The sequence below is a fragment of the Leuciscus leuciscus genome (assembly GCF_965113295.1).
Source record: "Leuciscus leuciscus genome assembly, chromosome: 10".
In the NCBI taxonomy this organism is placed as follows: domain Eukaryota; kingdom Metazoa; phylum Chordata; class Actinopteri; order Cypriniformes; family Leuciscidae; genus Leuciscus; species Leuciscus leuciscus.
The window spans coordinates 10,741,819-10,768,916 of record NC_138734.1 but is presented as its reverse complement, the minus strand read 5'-3'; the positions used below and the strand labels follow the sequence as shown (position 1 = coordinate 10,768,916).

At 38.1% G+C, this 27,098-nt stretch overlaps 3 protein-coding genes across 3 annotated transcripts; all 3 read right to left on the bottom strand.

The window, feature by feature from the left end:
• Positions 1-5,873: 5,873 nt before the first annotated feature.
• Positions 5,874-10,415, bottom strand: snrpd2 (small nuclear ribonucleoprotein D2 polypeptide). Its single transcript, XM_082181597.1, has 3 exons — positions 10,271-10,415; positions 9,566-9,745; positions 5,874-6,381 (listed from the first exon to the last, which is right to left on the bottom strand). Coding segments are annotated over exons 1-3 (357 nt in total). The 5' UTR covers positions 10,273-10,415; the 3' UTR covers positions 5,874-6,206.
• Positions 10,416-20,199: 9,784 nt separating this feature from the next.
• On the bottom strand, positions 20,200-22,614 carry foxg1c (forkhead box G1c). The gene has a single exon (XM_082181523.1). It carries the CDS (start codon positions 21,876-21,878, stop codon positions 20,706-20,708), a length of 1,173 nt encoding a protein of 390 aa, XP_082037649.1. The 5' UTR covers positions 21,879-22,614; the 3' UTR covers positions 20,200-20,705.
• Positions 22,615-23,233: 619 nt separating this feature from the next.
• Positions 23,234-26,366, bottom strand: pglyrp5 (peptidoglycan recognition protein 5). The gene is made up of 4 exons (XM_082181524.1): positions 26,052-26,366; positions 25,763-25,958; positions 24,385-24,503; positions 23,234-24,189 (listed from the first exon to the last, which is right to left on the bottom strand). Exons 1-4 carry the CDS (start codon positions 26,092-26,094, stop codon positions 24,005-24,007), a joined length of 543 nt encoding a protein of 180 aa, XP_082037650.1. The 5' UTR covers positions 26,095-26,366; the 3' UTR covers positions 23,234-24,004.
• Between the last annotated feature and the right edge of the window lie 732 nt (positions 26,367-27,098).

The following is a 27,098-nucleotide window of genomic DNA, read 5'->3' as shown; positions in this document are numbered from 1 at the left end:
TCTTTCTGTCTGTCTGTCTGTCTAGCTCGCTTTATCCAGATTTGCATGTTACTCAAGTTGCTCAAAATCATGGAAATCAGGTAGCTTTTGTATGATTACATTTAGTTGTGAAATATAAATGAATGTGGTATATAATGTGGCAGTATGTGTCCACACAAGTCATTTAAATTAGAAAAGGAAAATTGAGCAAAATAGCTTGCATATGCAAAGTATATTGAATATCTTCAAATTTGCTGGTATTTCTTCGGAAACGGAAGATATCCAACCATGTGTGTCACATCTGCCACCAAAACAGCATGAGCAGTCATATAAACATTTCTTCGAAAAAGACAAGAGCTTCTTCCTCCAGATTCAACACATAATTCAAACTCCAAAAAAAGGGCAAAGTTTATTTCGTTTTAATGTATTTTATAAGGTCCAATTGATTTATTATGCAATTTGTTCATATATATTTTAATATGAATATAATATTAAGCATAATATAATAAAACATTTTAAGGATAGAAATCGATTTTTTTATCATAATATCAAAATACTTTGGTTTGAGCTGATTCTGATGTCAAATTGGGGGGTGATTAATATAAATTCTAACAGAACACGTTTGAAAATATTTTCAATTTGTGATTTGTTTTATGTTTCCTTAAACTACAACACAAGTAAATTACAGAGTTTAATAGATATACAACTGTGATTAACATGAAAGAGGTAACTAATGTGATGTGCGCACAAACAGACAGAGAGAGACAGTGTGAACGCACGAGATCAAGTGCGCCCAAAGTGAGAAGCCAGTGGGTGACGGTGTGTTCCTCATGACTGTGCTGTCACCCTTCGGCTCCCCGGTGCGCACCTGATCTCGCGGCTGCGGAGCTGCTTGGAAACAAACTGCGGAGTCTCGAGTTACCGTGCGCGCGATCGATGGCTGATGTGAGAGCCCCGCGCGCCGGGCGACAGTATCGCGTTGCGCGCGCGGGGGAGACTGAGTATCGACGCGTGACCGATCACTATCATAATCACACTTCCCCTCTTATCGCCTCAACTTGCTGAATAAAACATAGCGCTTTCCTGCCAAGAGCAGTCACCCCGAGCAAACTTATTCAAGTTCATTTCACACACTCTGAGAAAAGAAAAAGAAGAGAAAGATGAAATGGGAAAATACATAAAAAAATTAACGTGGAAATTGCTAGTACATTTCGCGAACATTTACAATGAAACGGCAAGTAGGCTAACATAATGACTTAAACGTGAAATGTTTTGTAAAACATAGGCTAGGCAACTCCAATAATCTTTATTTTATCTTTATTAACTTCGAAAAATCATGTTATACAGTGGGATCATTCCTGATATGAAGCATCTTCTGAACTCTCTCAATTTAAAATTGAATATCCTTGTGTTGTAGTTTAAATTTTTTTTTTACAATTTTTTTTTAATATATATAAAATAATAGCAGACTTTCATAAATATGCTCTGCTCGGATCAAGAACTTATAACGTAGCCTACAAACGCATGAAAATGTTTCCATAATTTCCATCAAGTTCAAAGCCACATTGAGGGATTTACAAATCAACTGATAGTATTTTACTGATGTTTCTGCTGTTTTCCCACCAATAATGATGTCAGTTTTTGAGAATGGTGATGTCGTTAAGGAACGTTTTCAACATGATATGTTTGAAACATTAAAGAAATGAAAAGAAGATTCGCCTGGAAAACTTCTTGAAGTTTTTCGTGAGTTTGTATTTTATCCAGTAAATGGAGACATATATGATGGGAATATGTAAATGCATGCAGTGATAGCCTACTAGAAATGACCCTGTTGGAGGCTTAGAGCTTCACATGGATGTTAGAAGGCAGCGATATTATTTCGTTTGTTTCAGAAAACAGCGAAATAAGTAAATATTCCATGAACGATTTCAGGCCACTTTTGTATTGATTTTCTCTCATAGATATGTGATAGGCTTTATCCAATTTCTGGAGCTTGCACCTAACCCATGCTTTCTCACTTGTACTTTTATATTTATAAAAAAATAAAATAAAATAAAAATATTCAAAAAATTAAATCCATTGATTTGAACTCCTTTCAACTGAAATTCCTTTCCTTTAAAAAATGCACATGCAACATAAAGTTTTCCCTAAAATATCAGTTATTGTTTAATAATTATTGTTAGTTATATAATGTTAAGAAAACGCTTTCTTTTGTAATGTCATTTTTTAGTGGCTAATACCAAGATGCCACATTTTGTAGGAGACATTCTCACTTCTTGTATGCCTTCATATAAAACTAATCAATGTACATATTTTATTGTTACTAAATGCCCCCAAAGGACACTTTAAAAATGCATCAGAAGTTGCATTTAAAAAAGAAGAAAGAAACAGCACACATTCAAATGTAAAGTTTTACAAAAGCATAATTTCAAGTGATAAAACAAGTTATAAAATAGAACTATATGCATAATTATATTTTATTGGCTTTATTGGTATATGTGGTTCATTAAAGAACCTTTAACATCTATAAACCTTTCCATTGCACAAAAGGTTCTTTAGATGGTTCTTTATTTTTACAATCTATTTTAAGAACCTTTCACTGAAATGTTCTTAAGGGAATAATGATTCTTCTTTTGCTGCATGTTTTTCCACAAACCAGCCAATTTTGATTTTATTTTAAGAGTGTTTGCAATATGAATACAATTTGTAAAAGTGTATCATGGTTTAATACACTGACAATTCACTTTGATATTTTTAGACCAGTAAATCACAATATTTATATTTTGCAAAAGAAGAATTTTTATTTTTTTATTTTACCACGCTGCTCAAAATGAAGAATATGATTACAATATTGTTAAATGTAATTGATTAAGTTAATGTAATGATGAACTACACCTCTGTCAAGAAAACTGATTCTGAACATTTGTTTGCATGATGCCACATGATTTGATATTTTGTATGTAATCCAATGAGAATCAGAAATTTAGACAATGTGGCTTCAATATCCAAATACTTTTGGGACCAATATGACATGGCAGGTTGAACAAGTTTGTCAGTTAAGGAAAAATGGGGATTTTTCCCCCCCAATTATTTCCTCAAAAAATAACTGTTCTGTGGAATGTTGGAACTAGGAATATACCATGGTACAATTTTGTAAGGGTCAAAATGAATTATGTCCCATTTAACAAAAAAGCTTTTACGCCTATTTAGAAAAAGTGAAATAACTACATTTAAAAAATGCTGCAGTGCCAAATGAAGATGTTTTGGAAGTTTAATTCAGATCTATATGTTGTGCAATAATGAGGGTGTGTTTGTAACTGGACCATCAATGATCTGACTTAAACTGTGCCAAATGCAAAAAGCCAAGACGGATCATTTTCCAAAAGTTCACTTTTTAGGTGTGTGCTATATAGGTGGGTTATTCAGGATATTACATTATCCATTGTTTTACGGCATTATTTCTGCATAAAATAACATAGCTGTCGAGCAGGTGGATGAATATAACAGACACTAATATGCAGTAAGGTCAGGAAAGTTTTTCTCTTTCTGCCGGGCAAGGATTAAGTATTCACTGCTGAACGATGAGTTTTCACTATGTCTTAAACGGAACATATCAAACCATGATCCAATAGACAATTCCCCACAAAATGACTCAAACATGACCAACACATTGCAGACCTAAACCACTAAATCTCAGTTTTGACAGCATGATAAGATCTCAGGCTGAAGCGTCACCTGTAAGTCATGGCTGTAGTATTCAGAGCTTCAGGCTAACCCACACGCAGATCCAGGTGCAGCGGCCCAGGGGAACACGGAGGACAGCGGGATGAGCGGCTCACACTAGAGAACACCTCAGGAGCCTGGGAAAAGCTCATTAACTCGATCAAAAACAGACACACTGTTAATGGTACAATAAATCTTTTTCCTTTACCCTTCTGTGTCTTTGCTATGGATACCAATTTAGCATTTGTGAAACTGTATGGAACAATTTCTTACATTTTCTAAAGAAAAAGTCTGTGGTTTAATGCAATGTTCCCACAGGATCCAATATCCGTTTTTTTTCATCCGTTTATTGTTCCCTAGGCATAAACTCAGCTCTAAGAAACGAAGTAGCTAACTACTTCTCAACACGCTGTACAATCTGAGGTATATTTCATGTTTGGGGTCAGAACAATTGTATACAGCACAATATTTCCTATTTCAATATATTTTAAAATGTCATTTATTCCTGTGTTTTAGCATTACTCCTGTCTTCAGTGTCACATGATCCTTCAGAAATCACTGAATAGAAAGCTCAAAAGAAAAGCATTATTTGAAATGGAAACTGTGATAAAACATTATAAATGTCTTTACTGTCACTTTTGAACAATTTAATGCATCCTTGCTGAATAAAAGTATTCATTTCTTTAAAAAAAAATATTTTGACTTGAGTTTTAAACCGTGGTTTATATTTAAATTTGCTTATAATATTAATATAGTTATTCTTTTCTAATCAAAAATGTATAAAATGAATACAAATTTAAATATTTTAACTTAACACATATTAACAATTTATAGAACATATCTAAGAACATTCCATCAATATACATTTGTTTGACATAGTTAAGCATTAAAACACACAAAAATGACTGAATAAACACATTTAATAAATATGACACCAGTGGATCACAATAACCCAAACTGATACACCGAGTTGGATTTTCACCGTTCCTCTGAATATTTAAGTGACCTGACTGAGTGATTTTCAGACTGTCCTCTCAGGTCAAGCCCTGAGATAACCCTTTTGTCCATATACACTTTTAAAACACACATAATTAACCCTAGATATTCTTCTTTTTTTTTACCATGATAAACCCCTCTCAGAGAGCTCATTCTAATTTTCAAAACAAAAATTGTGTCATTTTCAGAAACATTATCCAAATCCTTTTAAACAAAAATGAATGGTTTAAACTGGCTTTTAGTACAAGGGGTCAGCGGAGCCCACTGTGGAGGGCAGGGGTGTGAAGTGACAGTCAGCACATCTGGTCACATTAATAATGCAGAGGCCTTTAAACGGCAGTTTGTCACTTATTGAGTGCTGCCTGCTGAAATCTACACTGACACCCAAGCTGCTGCCAAGGGACTCTACCAAACGAGAGTCGGATGAAGAGGAGGAGGGGGGGATGAGAGGAGAGGAAAGAGGACAAACAGCAACGTGAAACTTCTGATGAACACTTTCTGCTTTGTCTGGAAACGGTTAAAGGGGTCCTATTATGCTTTCTTACATTTTCAACTTTCTTGAGTGTGTATTGTTGCTGTTTGAGCATTAAGTTACAAAGCACAAAGTCACTCCAAAAGGAGTTATTCTCTTTATCAGTGCAAACAGTTTCTGAACTCCCTGAAACGCCTGCATTGTAGTCTGAGTCTTCTACCGGGAACAAACACGTCACAGTATTCCTCATTTCAATAATTCCCACCCAAGGCATACGCAAAAATATAGTGGCGAGGCCTGGTTTAGTTGTATTCATATGTTGAAACCTACGGTTATGGTATGGGTGAAATTTCCTAAATGGTTGGCCAATCACAACACACTGGTCCAGTCGACCAATCAGAGCACATGCTTTTCGGAAGGAGGGGCTTCATAGAGACAGGAAATAAACAGGGCTGTGTTTGTCAGTTGATTGTAGAGACCACTGGAGCCAATGGTTCTATGATCTAGTTAGGGTTATGATGCTTTTGAGAAACGCAGCCCAGAGTGTTACTGACAGACTGGGAAGAGAGGTGCTGCAACAATGTAAAATATGTGGGGGGGGGGAAACTATTCCATTAGACCCCAAAAACAAAATCAAGACTTTAAAAAAAAGGGCATAATAGGTCCCCTTTAATTTCTGAAAGAATCATACAACAGATGTATAGAGATTTGAATATCCAAAAGTTTATTTAGAAAACAAAGCACACTTTAACATCAAAAACAAACAAAAAAATTCAAATGGCAACTTCTTTGTATCTTTTCTTTGACCGAACTATCTCTCATGATGATGCTAAACATTTTCCAGCAAAATACATTTGTTACAGCACAAGGCAAACTGTGTACTGTCTCTTAAGGGGAAAATTATTAAGTTGCTCAAAGGCCTAATTAACACTTTAACAGGTGCTGATGAGTCAAAGGGAGTTCAGCCCGCAGGTGAGCTGGTGTATGAGTGTCCAGGAGATTGCCTGTCCTTGAACAGACGTGTTACACGTCAAGTTTATTTCCCGGTGATGAGCGGGTTCCTCAGCACCACAATGACTGAATCGCCTCTCAGGAACATCTTCGAGATGTAACGATCCTTGTTCACTGGCTTTGACTTCTTCTTGCCCTTGCCGCTCTTAGGCACCTCAGTCCACATTTCTTTCACATTCTCCAGAACCATGTTACAATGCCTGAAAATCCAGAGAAAAGAGACAGTAGCATTTGTTTACATGCAACCAAATAATCTGTCCTGATTGACAGTTCAATCGGACTGAAAAGCCTTCATCCAAATGCCTCAATTGATCTGACTGATCGAATAAAATTTCGATCAGACTGAAATGGGTAATGATCCAATCAACAAATTTATCACGTGAATTTTTGAATCCGACAATTTTGTCAGTCGGATTTAAAAACACCGTGCCACCCTTTCTCAGCTTCTGAACGTGGCGACTGGTCTGAAGTTTTGGTTGGAATACACACACACACACACACACACACATGTAAACAGATGTGTGAATCAGACTGCAATGTCAAGGGTTCATTTAAACCATTGGTTCCCGGGGGTGGGGGGGCCTTAAAGTCGAAAGGGCTGAGACCCACTGATATAAACAGAACTTTCAAAATCTGAAATATGACTGGATTCCTTCCGATTGACAAAATTAGTGCAATAACAATTTTATATATACATGAATGATTTGAGCCAATTCATTTCTAGTATATATTCACATATTTTACAGTAGCGGTTTATCTACAGCATGTCTCTCTGATATAGTTCCACAGAGATTCTGAAGTGTGCATTCGATGAACACTTTACTATCCCGTGAAGCCACTTTAGATTATTTGTGAATGGAAGTGAAGCGACGCAACTGGCACTACATAGAGCATACTACACTGCTCAAAAAAATAAAGGGAACACTTTTTAATCAGAGAATATCATCAAGTCAGTTAAACTCCTGGGATATTGATCTGGTCAGTTAAGTAACAGAGGGGGTTGGTAATCAGTTTCAGCTGCTTTAGTGTTAATGACATTAACAGCAGGTCCACTAGATGGGCAACAGTGAGACAACCCCCAAAACAGGAATGGTTTTACAGGTGGAGGCCACTGACATTTTTTTCCCTACTCATCTTTTCGGACTGTTTTTCACCAGTTTTGCATTTGGCTAGGGTCAGTGTCACTACTGGTAGCATGAGGCGATACCTGGACCCTACAGAGGTTGCGCAGGCAGTCCAGCTCCTTCAGGATGGCTCATCAACGTGCCATTGCCAGAAGGTTTGCTGTGTCTCCCAGCACAGTCTCAAGAGCATGGAGGAGATTCCAGGAAGACAGACAGCTACTCTAGGAGAGCTGGACAGGGCCGTAGAAGGTCCTTAACCCATCAGCAGGACCGGTATCTGCTCCTTTGTGCGAGGAGGAACATGATGAGCACTGCCAGAGCCCTACAAAATGACCTCCAGCAGGCCACTGGTGTGAATGTCTCTGACCAAACAATCAGAAACAGACTTCATGAGGGTGGCCTGAGGGCCCGACGTCCTCTAGTGGGCCCCGTGCTCACTGCCCAGCACCAGGGAGCTCGATTGGCATTTCCCATTGAACACCAGAATTGGCAGGTCCGCCACTGGTGCCCTGTGGTTTTCACAAATGAGAGCAGGTTCACCCTGAGCACGTGACAGGCAGGAAAGGGTCTGGAGAAGCCGTGGAGAATGTTATGCTGCCTGTAACATCGTTCAGCATGACCGGTTTGGTGGTGGGTCAGTGATGGTCTGGGGAGGCATATCCATGGAGGGATGCACAGACCTCTGCAGGCTAGACAATGGCACCCTGACTGCCATTAGGTATCGGGATGAAATCCTTGGATCCATTGTCAGACCCTATGCTGGTGCAGTGGGTCCTGGGTTCCTCCTGTTGCACAACAATGCCCGGCCTCATGTGGCGAGATCATGCAGGCAGTTCCTGGAGGATGAAGGAATGATACCATTGAAGGGCCACCACGCTCACCTGACCTACATCCAATAGAACACCTCTGGGACATTGTGTTTCGGTCCATCTGACATCACCTGGTTGCACCTCAGACTGTCCAGGAGCTCAGTGATGCGCTGGTCCAGATCTGGGAGGAAATACCCCAGGACACCATCCGTCGTCTCATTAGGAGTATGCCCCGACGTTGTCAGGCATGCATACAAGCACGTGGGGGCCATACAAACTACTGAGTACCATTTTGAGTTGCTGCAATGAAATTTCAGCAAAATTGACAAGCCTGCTACATCATTTTTTCACTTAGATTTCCGGGGTGTCTTTGAATTCAATCCTCTGTAGGTTGATCATTTTCATTTCCATCAAACGATGTGGCATCCTTTCGTTCATAACACATTACCCAGTCCATATTAGTATAGATATCCAGCATGACATTTTTCCCCATTGAGATCTGATGTGTTTTCAAAGTGTTCCTTTAATTTTTTTGAGCAGTGTATTTTAAATTGTCGCAAAGTAAATTCAAATCCATTACCTATACGCAATTTCGGACTCGCTTGTGTCTCGTTTTTACCATATATTGGGTTTAAAATGACATTTTATACAGAGATTTAATCTCAAATATACTTGATATACAATGAAAGAATAAGAAAGGCTACATTATTATAGCTTGAGCTGTGAGGTTTTTCAGCATAACACCGACACTCATATGTACAGCTGGTTAGTAATGAGAGGTCTGTAATCTGGGTCTGTGTTGTGTTTGAACTGGTTTTGAGGATGGCAAAAGTACTGCGCGTACTTAAGGCTAGACCGTGTTTTTTCGAGAGTGTCAGAGTAATGAAAGGCTGTAAAAGAAATCCCTTATTTGGAGATATATGTGCATTTTATGCAAATGACTAACCTTGGGCACGTGGTCGCTCATACAGAATACTCCAAATTCATTAACATTAGAAAGAGGTTAAGAATTACCATCATTACCAGGGACTACGGGTGGAAATTAGCTCTTGAGATAAAACCTGGTACTATGCATCTCTTCCCTTGAGGTTAATGTTTATTGTACGCTGTCCCTGTTTCTCTAAATAAAATAAAAACTTAAGAAATTCATGTGAGAGAAGTTCTCCTGGGCATATAAAATACGAAATAATCCACACAATTATTAGTGAATGAGACCCACTGTCTTGGCATTTTTCAAAGGACAAATTTGTGTCATGATGTTGACACTGAATTTAATAGTGCTTGAAATTTGTATTTTATTTTTACATTACATTTATGTTGAATGTTTTCATTTGCATTGTTCTTGCATTCCATGTAAAAATGCACTAGCCATTGGCGACTCGAGCTTTAGTGTGTCGGTAGAGGGTTGCAGTGTATATAATAAATCCAACAGAAGGCTTCACATCACGTACCTGTCGAAAGCTTTGACTCTGCCCAGAAGCTTCTTATTGTTGCGGCAGTTGATAAGAACCTGAGTGTTGTTTTTCACAGACTGGGTGAGGACTGAAAGTGGACCGGTGTTAAACTCTTCCTCCTCTCGCTTCTGGAGCTCCTCTGGAGTCATCTCAGATTTAGGCTTGTTTAACAAACTCCTAACAAAGCATTTCAACAGTTAGAATGTGTGGATGAACAGGTAACACGAACATCACTCAATTTACACCATGTATAGAGTTAGGTAAAGTATATGAAGAGTTAGAGCTCAAAAGCCTAGAATACCACAAATACATAAGTTAATCTAGCTTTGTTTCATGTTTTTAGGTATAGAGATCATATAATCATACGCACTAAATGAACGTAAGCCATAACGTAATGATTAAGATATTAAGTGCGCAAAAAAAAAAAGGAAACAATAAAACTAAATTAGAGACAAAGCCAATATCCAAATTGACAAAGATAACGCTTGCCAAACAAACACATAAGTTAGATATTATAACAGTATTCACTTAGGACGAATCCTAATCATCAGTACAATAGTTCATTGTAGCTGCTAACATTAGCATTAGTCTTGCTTAATGACTTTATTAGCGGCCATAAAACTATTAACTGCCTATTTCTGTCCCAGCAGTACAACTCAAACATTTATCATAATATACGGTGTGCAGAACAGAAGAACTTACATGTTTTAGTAGGTTTCGACTTCTCAAATATCTTCAATGAAATGAGCAACTGCACACAGGCGCCTCACGTTTCCACAACGTTAAAGTCACTTCCGGGTCTGCTGTGCCGCCTTACTCAGTTGTAAGTTCCGGTTCCGGTTTTCTCCCTCAAAGTAAATAAACTTGTCTTTAGGTTTTTATGTTCGTATAGAGTTGTAGTGATGAGTTAATTATACTTAATCGTTTTAAACTATAATATTTAAACAGGGCTAGTTGTCACACAATGAAGTGGTCTCAAAGGCTGTCTCTCAGTAACTATTATGTTTTGAAACTAAAGTTTAATTACACAAATGTTTTTTTTTTTTTCTAGCAGTGGTATGTATGTTGATAGCAAATTAGCAATCATCTAGTTCACAGAGATCTTGAATTCATCTATTATTATTATTATTATTATTATTAATGTGTATGTTTTGTGTGAATTCAGCCCAACTAATTCCAATGTCATCATTGTAACAAGGTAGGCTAAATGTATTTTTCCTAAATATATTATTATATATTAAGGAGTACCTGTCAAAAGTTTACTATTTTTAAAGTGCCCCAGATTTTTTTGTAATGCAGCTGTATAAAACAGTCTGCAAAGTTGTAAAGCTGAAAGTGCATCATAAATAAAGTTAGTTTATCTCAAAAGAAAGAGTCGACTCTGAATCGCTCAAACGAGTTGTTTGGAGTTCGAATCTATTTTCGTAAAGTTCACACGTCACAGCTTACTAAATTTGCATAATGCCCACCTATGTTCTGCGTGGACAGGACTTGCTGTAGCTCTTTTGTGTGGATATCATGTGGTCAAGACGCTGTGCTCTCTGCTGTGAAAGTAAATATGGTTTATTTTCACTTCCAAAGGATGAGACTGTGAAGAATCAGTGGTCAAAATTCATCTTTACCACGATACCACAGCAGTATAATCCCAAACTGTTGCTGTGTTCCCTTCATTGTACGACTGCTTCTCAAATCTCAGAGTTCAATGCGGGATTCGCAAAACGCTTGCTCTAGAAAGATGGGTCAGTACCCAGCTTATTTGGACCAACTTGCTCCTCAGAATCACAACCTGTAAGTATGACTAATTATTGATGTATATATTTTCAAACAAATCTCAATTGACCTCAAACTGAGTAGTGTATCACTGAGAAACATCCTGCTCAAGTCGTCCTTGCGATGGAAGTTTGGGTTGAATAACTAGTTCTTCCAATGTTTCATCTTTGGACTCGCACTCAGATTGATATGGTAAAATTGACGTCATCGTTACTGTCTTTAGTTTACGATGTACAATCGCAGAGCTGTAGGAAGCCTCCGGATGGAGCTGAAGTTCAGTTATGGTAATAGGCGTTTTAGTTTTCGACCTGCGATGTAAGCGGTAGACCAATCACAACAGACTGAGCTGTCTGGCCAATCAGAGCAGAGAAGCTTGCAGAAAGGAGAGATTTAGAGAGATTGATTCATCCATGGAGTCGTTTGAGAATCATTGAAACATTTTGTGATGTGCAATGTTTATTATGAGAAAATGAAACCTTTGATGCTTGTAATCCTATTGTAGGAGACCTCCAAAACAAAATTAATATTGTGAAATATTATTATAATTGAAAATAATGGCAATGGGAAAAACTCATTTTTTTTCTCAGAAATACTGAAGCCTGATTCAATCATGCAGTGAAACTGCTCGGACCTATGGTGCTGCAGCCCGCCAAAATTGGTATGAGAAGCTGCCTCATCTCGAAGAAGCCGTGGCCGTGCACCTCTGCCCGTATGGAGCAACTTGGCGCACGTCCTCCATTCCAAAGTTCCAAAATCAACCTAGCCACTGTCTTCCAGGCAGCAAATCTCCTTCCCGGGAACAGTTCTCAATTTGGCCCAAAGGCAGGCCTTGCTCACGCCGGAGCGCGCTCTGGCTATTCAACAGCTCACGGCATCTTTCAGAGTCTGGGTTTCACTCCCCCTCAAAGCCTTTCAGAGAGTGCTAGGCCTAAAAGTGGCCGCATCATTGGTAATTCCACTGGGCCTGCTACACATGTGGCCCCTGCAGTATTGGCTGAAACAGGTTCCAGCCCACTGTATCAAGGTGGACCAAAGCTGTGTCATGGCCCTGGCCCCTTGGAAGGACCCACATCTGTACCAGGCTGGCGCAGATTTGGGGTTGGTCTCCAGAGGGAAGGAGGTCTCAACACGGGTTGGAGAGCTCTGTTCGAGGGTGGGCCGAACATCCGGCTCTTGGTTGAGCTTGGAGAGACAGTGGTATATCAACTGCCTAGAAATGCTGGCAGTTTTTCTGGCCCTCAAAACCTTCCTACCAGACCTGAAAGGGCACCATGTCTTGGTCCGCTTGGACAACATGGCAGTGGTGTCCTATATAAACCACTAAACTCAGATCGAGGCCTCTGTACAAACTGGTGAGACGCCTCCTCATATGGGCATAATGCAACCTGCGCTCGCTAAAAGCAGTGCACATGCCGGGCAAGTTGAACCAAGGGGCAGACATGCTGTTCTGGGGCAATGTGTCCTCAGGGGATTGTATGCTTCATCCCCATACGGTTCGCATGATCTGTGTTTTAGGGAGGGCAAAGGTTGACCTCTTCGCTTCAGAAGACAACTCACATTGTCCAATATTATTCTCAAAGGACAGGGACTCGCTGGCCCACGAGTGGCTTAGCCTTCCCCTGTATGGCTTTCCCCAAGTCGCGCTGCTCCCTCCGGTCATCAGACAAATCAGGGAGGACAGATGCACAGTCCTTCTCCTCTTTGGCGGAACCAGTCATGACTGCCCGAGTTGATGCATTTGCTCACAGTAGCTCCCTAGCCAATTCCCCTGAGAAAGGTCCTCCTCTCCGAGTTATGGGCCCCTCCATGTCTGGTCCGCTATTGAATTGCGTTCCTATGTTGTCTTAGGATGCAATACAAGTGAACCGTATCGATAGGGAACGTGCGCGGTTACTAATGTAACCTCGGTTCCCTGAGATAACGGGAACGAGTATTGCCTAGCTGGCCACGTTGCGCAACTCGGCGCTCGTTGCTTTTCAGTCGAAAGATTCTAAAGATTATGGAAAGTTTTGCCCGTTTATATAGACGGGTAGCCCCGGCCATTTCGGCGGTCTGCAGCCCCAACAGGTTTGTGCAGTTTCACTGCATGATTCAATCAGGCTTTCAGTATTTCAGTTTTTCCTATTCCCCTTTATCTCAAGGAACCGATGTTACGTTAGTAACTGAATACATTTTCTATTTTAATATACCTTAAAATATAATTTATTTCTATATACAGCCATTACTCCAGTCTTCAGTGTCACATGATCCTCCAGAAATCATTCTAATAATCATTCTATATATTTTATAGATATAGCCTACATATGCTTCATATGCCTACATATTTTACTTTTTTAAATATTTTGCTGTCATGAAATAGAGCAGTCTGATCTAGTGATCTGCCTCATTGAAGTATTCATGTATAGATAACAGAAGAATGTGTCTGGCCTCTTAGCCGTGGTGTGGGGTAATATTCGTGGGGCAGGGGTCAGGTCTGTAGACCAAACAGACATCTCTTTGTTATGTGTCATGACTGACAGGGAAGACGGCTGTATGATGCGGTGAGTTTGTAAGACAGACAAAGATGTGTGTCTGTACGGTGCTCAGACTCCAGGGGATTGGCTTACTGCTTAGAGACAGGCGGGCGCCCGCGGAGCACAATCCCACCCATGTGATTTCACAGGTTGGTGAGTTTGCTCGGGATAATCGCACCCTATAGTGTGGAGATTTGAGGATCATGTCTGTGGAATTGGTTTACAAAGCTTAACTATGGTTAGGAAATACACACCGAGCCCAGAGTTATTCAAGTACATCGGCTTATGTTTTTACCTCTCCAGATCACTTCCTTCCTTCCAGACTGGGTTCTCTCTCGACTTCCACCATGCATCTTTGGAGTCTTACAAGTGTTCCTTATAAACAGAAAACAGAGTGCAGTTGTGCTTAAAACCTCTTTAAGTTGTGCTTTAGACCTCTTTTGACAAGACCTCTAAGACATCTATGGGCATCCTTAATTGAGGAAATAATACATAAACATTTGTTTTATTTTATTTATTTATTTATTATTTATTTATTTTTACAAAAATAAATAATTATTATTAAATGTTTGAGCTTGGTATTAGTCAGTTCTGTTAACTTTACAGTAAAAAATTTTTTAGCCGTGGTTGCCAGAAATTTACTGTAAAAAATATGGTAGTAAATACAGATGGACACATGATGAATCAAAGTTCATCACAACTAACTAAAATATAGAAAGTGCACAGTGCCATACACACAAATACTAAACACCATCATGGCAACACACAGCACGGAAATAATTCAATAAACATTCATTAAACAACATAAGATGTAACATAATACCCTAATGTACATAACTGATAAGAAAAAGTAACCGTTATTTCAATGAAACAGCTTCTGTTACACAGAGAATTCTGGGTACGTCAATTTATAGTTTTTCACTGTAAATTATAAGACTTGTTCTTTTTCCAAAAGCTGTACATTTACAGTTTTTTACGATTGCTATGACAGATTTTTCAATACTTTTAACAATTTTCCAAAACTCTTAACACAGTTAGCACTACATCCGTCTGTGTAAGCTATACCATTAACACATTTCTTGTTGCTTTAACACAAAATGCATACAATTAACACAAATTTAAAATGCTTGAACTTCTTTTACACACAAGCTCAAACAAGACCAAAACAATGGATTTTTACTGCCAAATTTACCAATGCTTTAACACTGTATGTCAGAACAGATAACACCATGTTCTAAACCTAACCTTACAGGCTAAAGTCAAGGTAAACAGCTGTTTATATTGTGAATTGAAACACAAATATATCCCCTGTATTTTATTCTATTCTTACTGAGAAACAGCTGATTGAATTATGGAAATAGAAGATGACTCTTTTTAAAAAAAAAAATATTTTTTAATTCTTCTGGTGCTTTTTCTGTTCGTATATTTTGTATTTTCACATTATTCCATTGCTAGTGAGAAACAGCTGATTGAAGTTATGCAAATATGGGACAATGTGGCATTCCACCATTCCCGTCACAGCCAGGTTTGACGCCCATCAGAGGATGATGTCCATTTTCCTTGCCCCTTACTTCCCTTTCCTCAACCCCATTGAGGAGTTTTCTCAGCCTGGAGATGAAAGGTTTTTGACCATAGTCCACAGGACCAAATGTCCCTCCTGTATGCAAAAGATGCTGTATACCAAGACATCACAGCTGAACACTGCCAGGATAAGGCATGCCAAAAGATTCTTCCCAAGATGCCTTGCCAGGGAAGATATCAGGTGTGATGTGGATGAGAACGTGGACAAATGCAGAAGACCGGGCAGATTAGAAGATGGCTTTTTCTGTTTGTATATTTTGTATTTTCACATACAGTAATACTGTAAATGGCAGCTATATGCATATTTTTGTTATCTTGCAGAAATGTCCTGTTGCAAATAAAGCTGTTACTGCAGCAATTCTGTCTCTGTCTTCTTTTTTTCATAAACCATACATTCTATAAAGCTACTCTAAGAAGGGTCATTTACAGTATTTTGTTGTATTGAATTTCTGCTGCTGCTGCAAAAAAAACAACAACAACAAAATGCATGCATTTACATTACAAACAAAACAAAAATGTAGAGAGACTTAAAAAAAAAAAAAAAAAAACTGCAGTGCAAAACACAATCTATGATCGGTACAATACAGTATACTGTCTGTTGTATAAGGGCAGAACTGACACATATAAAATAATGCAGTTTCTGTAATTTCAGCTGATGATAGTGTTTTTTTTGTCATTGTGTTATGATTGACTAAATGTTCCTGTTGGAAGAGAACATGTGTTAGTGCTTTGAATAATTATTTGATTTTGAAACATGTTTGCAGTGTTTTGTTAGACATAGTGTATTGTGTTAGTGTATTATTGTATTTTGAAAATTAGTTTTGGAGTTTAGTTTACAATGTGTGATTTTGAGCATGAAATTAACCGTTTTGCCAATTGTGTGTTTTAGGTGTGTTGGTGCGTTAAGAGTTTAGGAAACTTGTTAAATGTATTGAAAAAACTGTCATAGCAATTGTAAAAAACTGTAACTGTAAAAAAATATAAAATTCCATGAAACATCACATTAGATCACTGTTACAGATTAGAATATATTTTTATATTATATTATACTGCAGACTCACCAAAATCGTAGCCATTAAAGAATTTATGCATATACCATTATTTATATTAAAACCATTACATCTATGGAGAAGCCCCACAAAGATAACGACAGACGTGTGTGTGTGTGTGTGTGTGTGTGTGTGTGTGTGTGTGTGTGTGTGTGTGTGTGTGTGTGTGTGTGTGTGTGTGTGTGTGTGTGTGTGTGTGTGTGTGGTCTCACCAGCAGGTTTCAGTGGACACCTTATATTCCAGCCTCAGGGAATCACGTGGAGAAGCACATGCTCAAAAGTTTCTGATTTATATCTCAGCTGTTTGTTTTGTAGGCCGTATAGTGTGATCGAGGGGTGTAGAAATCGTTAGTCAAGCCTGTCAAAGGGAGGATGTTATTTATTACACAAATTAAAGGAAAATAGTATCAACTTACAGCAGCCTTTGGGCATCTCTTCACCTGTCTATTTGTTTTCCTTTCACTCTCTCTACTCTCACATCCGGCTCTCGTTCCCCTGCAGACTAATTACACGATTACTCAGCAGTCATATCAATATTATGGTTATCTTTTGCATCAGAGATTGTAGTTTGCCAACAGTTTTCCAGTAAGGTTACAGTGAAGCACGCCTGAAGTCGCCTGTGTGTGTGTGTGAGATTGGTGAAATAGCATCGTGTCCTCATAAAGCTCTCTTTGTTTGATGAAGAAGAGGCTCCAGAAACCTGTCTTGAGAGGCGTCTTCACACATCTGTGTGTTCCTCTCTTTATATCAGGTGATACTGAGAGGTGAGGTGAAGTTCAACATTGTATAATGAGATATAATGTGAAACTATAACTGTGCTGCTACAGTAAAAAAATGAATCATGGGTCTTGTCATTTTTATGAAATCAAGCCTTAAAAACTACTCAAAAATATGATGTGTAATATTGTTATCATAATTCTTTTAAGTAGCACATAACATGTTTTACTGTGTCCCACTTTATATTAGGTGTGTCTTTAACTACTTATGTCAAAACAAATAAATAAGTAAATCATGTAAATAAAATAATAACAATAATAATAATTGTTATAGGTACAATGCACTTATTGTGTTTCTGTAGTATTGCAAACAGTGTTTGTAACTATATGTACACTATATGTAACTTTTTTGTACCAAATAAACAATATTTAGTCAAAACATCATATATCCTTCTTCCAAAAAGTGTTTTTGTTCACTATGGTAAGCCTATTATAAGTGTATTTATACCTGACGGGATGGTTGTGTTTTTGATGGGAAATTGTGCAAGTGTGTGTCTTGTCATATCTTATCTTAAGCTAAACTGAAGCTCAAGCATGTTCGCTTCAAGTGTGAGAACCAATGAGTTTCATTCTCGTGTATTACGCAGCATGTTTGAGCTTCTGCAAGAACCAGTGAGGTTAGTTCTCGCACTTCAAGCAGGTTCAGTTGAGCTTCTGTTTATGTTCGCTGATCAATATGTGAGTAAAAGCCTGAATTCAGTCTGTTGATTGTGGTTGAGTGTCTTCAGAAAATTTTGACTGAACCGCTCAATTCATCTGGATTAGTTTTACAATCTCTTTATGAACTTCTTGAGGCAGTTGCGTAGCTGTCGATGGAGGAACAGAAATCTCTCAGATTTCATTAAAAAGATCTTCATTTGTGTTCTGAAGAAAGTCTTACCAGTTTGGAACGACATGAGGTTGAGTAATTATTGACAGAATTTAATATTTGGGTGAACTAGGGAAGGCTCAAAAGTGTATATTGTTACAGCTGTAATAACATGAAGGTATTTTTTGTAAATATAAGTACAATGTGAAAACATTTTACACAATACTGCATTGTCTCAAATAATAAATTAAATTACATAGTAGGCCTCAAGTGTAACAATTTGTTTATTATATCACTCAAAGAATTTTTTTATTAGGTTTAATATAAAATCACCTAATTAAAAAAGAAATTTGCTATTCAATATCAAGACAAATGCAAGAAAACAGATTTTAAAACAGATATGTTAACTGGAAAAGACTCATTGATGGCTCAGACGAGGGCACGTGAGGTCTGCTCAGATCGGTCATTCAGCGAGGTGAAATCTGGACTCACTGGTTTCCTTAGTTCAAGGGCAACCCTTTTCATCCAGCTCACTCAATTACCACAGCTTGTACAAATGTGAAAAACCACTTGTGTCTATTTGAAGTGGTGTAATCTGATGAACGTGATTTTTATTTCTAGCGTGCTGTGGTTGGATTCTCTCTTTCTCTCTGAATTTCCTTCTATCATCTCTTTTTATCTCTCCCCTCCTCAGCCATTTGAAAAAGGAGACCCACTTCATTACTGAGCTGAGGCTGTGATCGCACTCTAGAGACCTCAGACATTCTGTGTGTGTGTGTGTGTGTGTGTGTGTGTGTGTGTGTGTGTGTGTGTGTGTGTGTGTGTGTGTGTGTGTGTGTGTGTGTGTGTGTGTGTGTGTGTGTGTGTGTGTGGACATGTTTTTCTACCCCGGTGGGGACTTAAACCTGAATGCACACAGACTCATGGGGACTCGTGTCACCGTGGGGACCTAAATTGAGGTCCCCATGGGTACAAAAGCTTATCAATCTTACAGAATTCGTTTTTTTGAAAATGTAAAAATGCAGAATGTCTCCTGTGATGGGTAGGTTTAGGGATAGGGGCAGTGTAAGGGGATAGAATATACAGTTTGTACAGTATAAAAACCATTATGTCTATGGAGAGTCCTCACAAAGATAGTGCACCAGACGTGTGTGTGTGTGTGTGTGTGTGTGTGTGTGTGTGTGTGTGTGTGTGTGTGTGTGTGTGTGTGTGTGTGTGTGTGTGTGTGTGTGTGTGTGTGTGTGTGTGTGTGTGAGTGAATGAGAGGGGACAAAGATGTGGAAAAACAAAGCACTGTACAATATTTTCATATTTCTTCCATGGAAGGCTAATCAGATATGTATCTGCATATCATTGAATACACACATAAACCATTTCATAAAACATTTCAATTTGTATTAAATCATGGGCCGTATAGCCTGCTCTAAATTCCCTGCATTGTTGAATATATGGATAATCTTGATGAGACGAGGTTTATTAAGCATAGGAACTCTCAAACTCCAGCTTTGTATTATACAATATGGGCTTTTATTTGTTCTAATCTTTATGAATCAAAGAATATCAAAGTGCCGTACAAAATAAAAATAATAAAAGAGTAAAAACATTAAATGAACATATTTTCACATATTTTTATAAGGAGGATGTTGTTAATTGAAAGCAAAAATAAGTAAAATTTCAAATCACATTGAAAACTAATAAAGGATATTTTACATACACATTTTGAATATATGAAAAGTTGGTAACACTTTACAATAAGGTTTCATTTGTTAACACAAGTTAATTAAACATGAACTAACAATAAGCCATACATTTTTACGTATTTATTAACCTTTGTTAATGTTACTTAATAAAAATTTCCTTGTTAGTTCAACTTCAAAGTGCATGTTAGCAGATACAATTTTTGTATCTTAAAAATGTATTAGTAAATGTTGATATTAACATTAGCTAAGATTAATAAATGCTGTAGAAGTATTGTTCTTTGTTAGTTCATGTTAACTGCTTTAATATGTTAACAAATGAAACCTTATTGTAAATTACATCGAAATGTTATCACCCTTCTGCAAATTGGAAATTGCAGTAGGAGATTTCTTTCATAAAAAAAAAACAAAAACAATTAATTGTCATGAACAAGGTCTGTTCCTCCAAAACATTTATTTCCTTTGAGTGGATACATGTTTGGGCCAGGTCAAAATTACAGGCCAAGACCTGTAGGCTTCTTCTTAGACAAATATCTACAGTATTAAGATTATGTGAGTGACTGTAAATGCTGAACAACACGAAGACATCTTATGAAAAAGCACCGGGCAGAATCATGCAGTTAATCTTTTCTTTTTGGTATCATACATATAAAGAAAAACCAGCAGACATAAAAAAAGAGACATATGTGGTCAGAACAAAACATGATTGTTTCCCTCAGCTATTTCCCTTTTTTAGAAGTGACTTTCAGATCGGCACGTTTCAGCCGTCATGTGCATAAAAATATTTGCTTAACTCCTTTTTGTGGTGACTATTGTAAACAACTGGATATTACAAAAGAAAACTGGTTTGGCCACAAATATTTGGCCTCACATGAAATTAAATAATGGATAAAAAGATTGCACATGAACTGCTTGTCTATACTCTTCAAAAAGCTGAAAATGTTCAGTGCATGGAGCTGGCTGTGTTAAAATGAGGAAAATAACTGGGAATGTCTGAACATAGTCCTCCAATGTATTCAGAAGAAGGAGATGGCTTTCCAGGGAATAACTGTCCAGAAGGAGATGTTTTGGAGAGGTACGATTCCTCCTGCGACCAGGGTGACAGTCCCGCTGTGTGAGGCACCTGGTGAGAGTAAAAGTAACTGGACTGATTGGAAAGTAAATTGAAAGAGCGGGGAGCAGAGAGAGGCAGAGGCACAGAAGCAGATGTGGAGAAGGAGGAGGTGGAGGTCATCTGTTCACAGCCCATTCCATAATAAGCTGCCTCTTGGGCGGACGGGAGAAGCAGTCTTTCCGCAGCGGGACCGACCGAGCTGAAGTGGCGCGAGCTCTGGGACAGGACCGAAGCGGCGGCGGCGTAGTTGTTGTGGTGAGCCGCGGAGCTCGGGTGACGATGCTGGAGAGTCACGAACGGCGGGACGGGCCAGTAAAACGAGCCTGCGAATGCCAGTCCTGCGCTGGCGGCAGTGGAGGATAGCCGTGCGCCTCTCTTCATGGCCAGCTTGGCTCGAGACGCGGCTGTAGACCGGCGCCGGAGTTTTCCAGTGGTTCCGCCGATGAACACGTCGTCGCTGGACGGGTCCAGCATCCAGTAGTTGCCTTTTCCCGGGTCGTCGTAGTGGCGCGGGACCTTGACGAAGCACTTGTTGAGGCTCAGGTTGTGCCGGATGGAGTTCTGCCAACCCTGCCTGTTTTCTCGGTAGTACGGGAAGTTGCCCATAATGAACTCATAGATGCCGTTGAGGGTGAGCCGTCGCTCCGGGCTCTGGCGGATGGCCATCATGATAAGCGCGTTATAACTAAACGGAGGCTTATCGGGTTTGCTCTTCTTCTCCGATGACTGTCCATCTGTTCCTTCACACTTTTGCTCTCCATCTCCCCCAGACTCTTTTATATCCGGTCTGTTCGCTTCGCTCCGCTTTGAAATCGGCTTGTCTTTTCCGTCATTTGTCTGCTGGTGATGGGAGCGCGCGATGGGTGGCTTTGCGGCACGAGAGCGCGGTGCTTCCGGCGCGGCGCTCGAGTCGCTCCTCGCGCGCTCGTGTCGGAGCAGTAAACTACTGATGCTGAAAGACGACTTGTGGAAAAAACTCACGGGGGATTTTAGTTCCTCCATGTTTAACAATACAAACACGCTCCTAAAGGTGTCCAACAGGACTTAAAAGTTTCGAAAAAAACCTAGAAAGAGCCCGTCCATTCTTCGCAAACGCTTGCGGAAAAACAAAAAGATCTGATAAGTTTCCGGCACAGCCAATCTCTCTGACTGATCAATGAACTCGAAGGCTCAATTATAACACTTCGAAAGCCGGTGAAACTCAAGCCTCTCACCTGAGACCGCCCTTCTGTTTACACATTCATCTGACTGAATGCCTGTCAGAAGCGAGTGAGGCAAAAAGACGTTATGCTAAGGAGTTCTGATATACGACAACACTTGGAGATGTGAGTAAACAAACAGCTTAGGATGGACATGAACCTAATCTCTGGAGGATGAACCCATAGAGGAGCGTGTCCTTCACGGACCGCGCAAAAAAAAAGAAACACTTTAACGTCTCTAACTCAGTGCTTTTTTTCGCCATGTGCTTCAAACTTTGATCAAATATTCCCATATTTGTGTGCTTCAAATTAACGTTGTTTTGAAATATACTCATTCGTAAACTGTAAATTAATGTCAAGTACAAGGTAGGCCGACTGTGGTTACATTCTACCCCATAATCGGAGTGAGTTGGACAACATTAGAAAACATGGACGTTTTAAATTTTGCGCATGAACTTAATTTAGCTAGGCCTACATAATAGATAAAAGGCTACATGTTAGTTATATATCAAATTAAACAAGATAAACTGCCTATTCATATGGTACCAGTTCATGCATTGGAATTTTAGGTCAAACTTTATATTAGGTGTCATTAGGCCTACATAAAAATAGCCTATCTATTTAGGCTACTTATTGTGTTCATACTTATTCTGCGGTTACACTTTATTTTAAGGTGTCATTGTTACAGTGTAATTTTATATATTAAAGTACTGAGTAATATTAATTAACAACAGGGTTAGGGTATGATTATGGTTTGGTTGAGGGCATGTATGCATCATTGACTGTTATTACCATGGTAAGTACATGTAACATATGTAACGGACACTGTAAAATAAAATGTTACCAATGCTGCTATTGTTAAAACATGTAAGTGCATTGAATCAAATGATTCATTTAAATATTAGTACATAGTAGTTAAAGGCGCTTAATATAAAGTGGACCTACATTTTGATTATAAGCAAAATGTTACATTTAAAGAAATTTCTTCAAATTTAAACTGTTAGATGTTTAGTGGCATTGTGCAGACAGTTTATTTTTCAGTTTAATTAGCTATACTTGAACAAATAATAATTACATGCATGTTTTTTTAAGTATAAGTAGCCTACAGTAACATATATGTATACAGTAAGTGCATTCTATCAAATTATTAATTTAAATGATAGTTAAAGACATTTATTATATAATGGGACCAAGTTACAGTAAATAATACAAGTACTAAACAACAGATAAAGTAAAATAATTACATATTTGTCTAATTATTGCATAATAAGAAGTGCATAAATTAGAAAGGCAAACAGTAATAACAAATAAAAGTTTAGTGATAAAAACCGACACAATGACATTAAAACTTTGCTTTTGCTTTTTGGAAGAAATAAAAAATCTTTTCAATGCATGAGCTCACAAGTACATCTCTTTTAGCCATTAAAAATGTATTTGCATATACAGTACATTGTTTACAACTAGCCAGAGTACTAAAATATTGCACGTCACTTACAGTCCATTTTAAGTTTTTTTGTGTGTGTGTGTGTGTTTGTGTGTGTGTGCAGATCAATTAAAACATACCATAATCATGATTTTGTAGCTTTCAAGTACTGTAGTCAAGAAAAAAATAATTTGAATCAGTAAAATATATCATAAAACCATAAAGGAATGCTAATAGGATTTGTAGGATTTACCAGAGGAATCTTCTTAACATGGATCTTACTGGATAAACAGAATTTTACATTTTCTGAATTTATTTTCTTTTCAGTAGGATCATGTTTGACGACTCTTAATTATGTCGTTCTTCCAAACTGGTTGTGATTGAATTTATATCATTATTTCTCACAAGAGACTTCCACAAGGCACACACAGATAAACCTATCATACACTTTCACATTCACACAGTGCTGCATACACTACAGGGGTTTAATGCAACTTGCGCAGTCATCATTGGTTTCGTAATTGGTCTCTTAGTTTTGGTAGCAGAGCGTATAAATGTTCGCCCGGACACTCAGTCTTTGCCATGTCTCTATGTCCCACAAGCACAAAATTAGGGTGCACATGACCGTGAAGCACTCCAAAGTGCAGCAGTCTCAGCAGAGCAGACAGTGATGCAGAACTGGGCAAATCATCTACAGACAAATGGAAAATACAACATATCTTCTTTATGATGTGTGAACTGTGGTTCAGTACTTCATTACTATGCAATTCTTATGCATGTTGATTTCTCTTTCCATTTACAAAACCACTAAATATCACAATAGTGTAAACAGACAATAAATATAAGATGAAAATGAATGTAATAATAGAGGTAGTGGTGTTCTCACCATTGAAGTTACCCATGAAGGCGATGCCAACAGAATAGAAGTTGTGTTCCTTTGCATGGGCCCCTACAATCCCCCATCCCCGCCCTTCATACACCACCCCATCTCCAGAGATCAGAAAGCTGGAGGAACACAGAATCGATCATTAATGTATAGACTAGAGGCAGTCCGGTTATGACAGCAGAATTGAAACGGGACAAAACATGCCTTTTTATAGAAAGATGAAAATATGTGATTATAAAAAAACAGGACAGTCATAAGGGTCCACAGGGCACCTTTTTGTTTTATGGTTTTCTTGTCACATGACTAAAAATGGCTTCCTGCATGTAGGTTACACCTCCCTGACTTAGATTTGGTGAATATGTATAATAATTTTAATAATAATTTTAATAATAATTAATAATAAATACAGAATTTCTGTCAATTAATTCTTTTTTTTGTTTTGTTTTTCGAGAGAGTTCTTCCAGTAAAATTAAAAGCACGTTTGTTTAAAGTTAATAATGTTGGAACAAAAACATTATTTACACATTGTTCATGGAACTTTTTTTTTTTCTGAAAGATTTTAGTTGGACGCTATCTAATGTTTTGTTTTTTGTTTTTTTTTAAATGTTATTTGTTTCAGAATGTTCAGAGAACATTCAAACGTACCATAATGTTTGCAAAATGGTCATATGGAATGTTATTTTACCGTTCGTAGGCTATAACACGTTTAAAACGATTAAAAAACTGGACGTTTTGAACATTCAGGCAACATTTCATAACTTAATGGGAACGTTAGCAAAACGTTCTTGGAATATATTTTTTGTTAGCTGGGTATAACCTGACAGTTAGGCTACACCACCAAGACATTTTTGTTGCACTTTATTTTACAGTAGGCTACGTGCACTTACAAGTAATTAGGCTACCTAAGAAAGCTGCCTACTATGGGAAGTAAATATAATGTAACTACATGGGTATAGGTTTATAGGTTCACGGTTATTATTACCCAGTTATTATTACCCAGTTATTGCAATAACTATAATAAGTACATAGTAGGAAGTAGGCTACATGGGGAACAGGACTGTAAAATAAAGTGCTACCCATTTTTTTATTCAGAGAATAAAATCAAAAATCATTCAGAAAATTAAACGTGTTCATCATAGAAAACGTCCTACAGTTTTCTTTTGTTTGTTTTAGTTTAAATCGCATTTAAATTGTCTGACCGGAGCAAAAAAAGAGTCACGTCATTGATCCATATCATGCTCAATTTATTCATGAATCCATGGAATTACCATTTGACGTCCAAACAAAATTTATACAAGCCTAGTTCTGCAAAACAATTACAAACATTTGTATTTATTAGATTAGGTCAGAAGTTAAATGTAGTGTTCTAACATCTTACTTATAACCGATATCGTCGAAGCTCCTCTCCTGCATGTGCATGCGCTGGATGTGCGCGAGCTGAGAGACGCTGTCGCGCGGACACGAGCAGTACCGGAGCGCCGTGTGGTGAACGATCACATTCTGTGCGGGACTCTTCATCGCTGTCCTGTCTCGAGGATCCACTGCGTTCCAAGCACGACGACACACTACAGCCGCTGCGAAACAACAGTGTGATCAGATCAAAATGCTAGAAATTACATATAGGCTAAATAGCGTGCGGGCGATCGCTTGTGGATGATTGCTCTCACCCGAGTTCATGTCCACGGTTTCTCCAGGTGTGTGTCCGTCCATATCAGCGACAAACTTTTCTTTCAACAGCCGGCGAATGTAGGCTACATGACTTGCAAACTGACAAGTTTATTAGCTTTGACTGACAGGGAGGTACAAACGTGTTGTTGATACTTCCGCGTACTTTCCTATCTCGTGCAAAAAGTTATGGTCGCGAGTCCTGCAACAACATGAAGAAATTAGCCTATGCTGCACGGGCTTTTTATAGATCACTATGGAAATGCCGCTATGAAAGAATGTTGATATTTTCCATTGCAAAAATAACAGAAGTGCATGTCAGCTTGGCATGAAAAGAGGCAGTTATATACACAACAATTACACAATCTCTGAACATGGTGAGAACAAGTCTAACCTTGTGATTATCCTCTTTTTAATTATAACTTCATTTGTAGTAGCCTACATACTGTGACCCCAGAAGTGTGAATTCCGTTGTATTAGATTTAAAGGGATAATTCATCCAAAATGTCATCTTTTGCTAACCCTCGTGCAAAAAAAAAAAAAAAAAGTATAATAATAATAATATATGTTTTGTCAGTTCAACTTAGAAAATGTATACTTCATGTGGTAACATCTAAAATAACTGGTTTTGTTGAAATGAATCAATTATTTAAGATTACTGATTAATCAACCAACCTGAAAAAAAACAAAACAATCCAGGAAGCATAACTGTCAGTAGATATAATCTGATTTCTCCAGCAAGGCAAAATTACTTAATAACTTTGATATAATCTTTTTTTTTTTTTTTTTTATGATGAAAGTCCCTTTTCACCTTGATGTAAATACACTCAAAAATGAATTTCTACAGAATTTTTACCCACAACTTAATTTAGTTCATTCAAAATAAATCAGTTTAGTTTGGTCAACACAATTTAGTTGCTTTAGGTCGAATTAATTTAAAGCCTTAATCTTTAAGCCAGTATAGTGTTATCCATTATTATACATAATGTATATAATGAACTGGAAAGAATTGAAATGTAAGTACTGATACTGGTATAGAACTTTGAGTA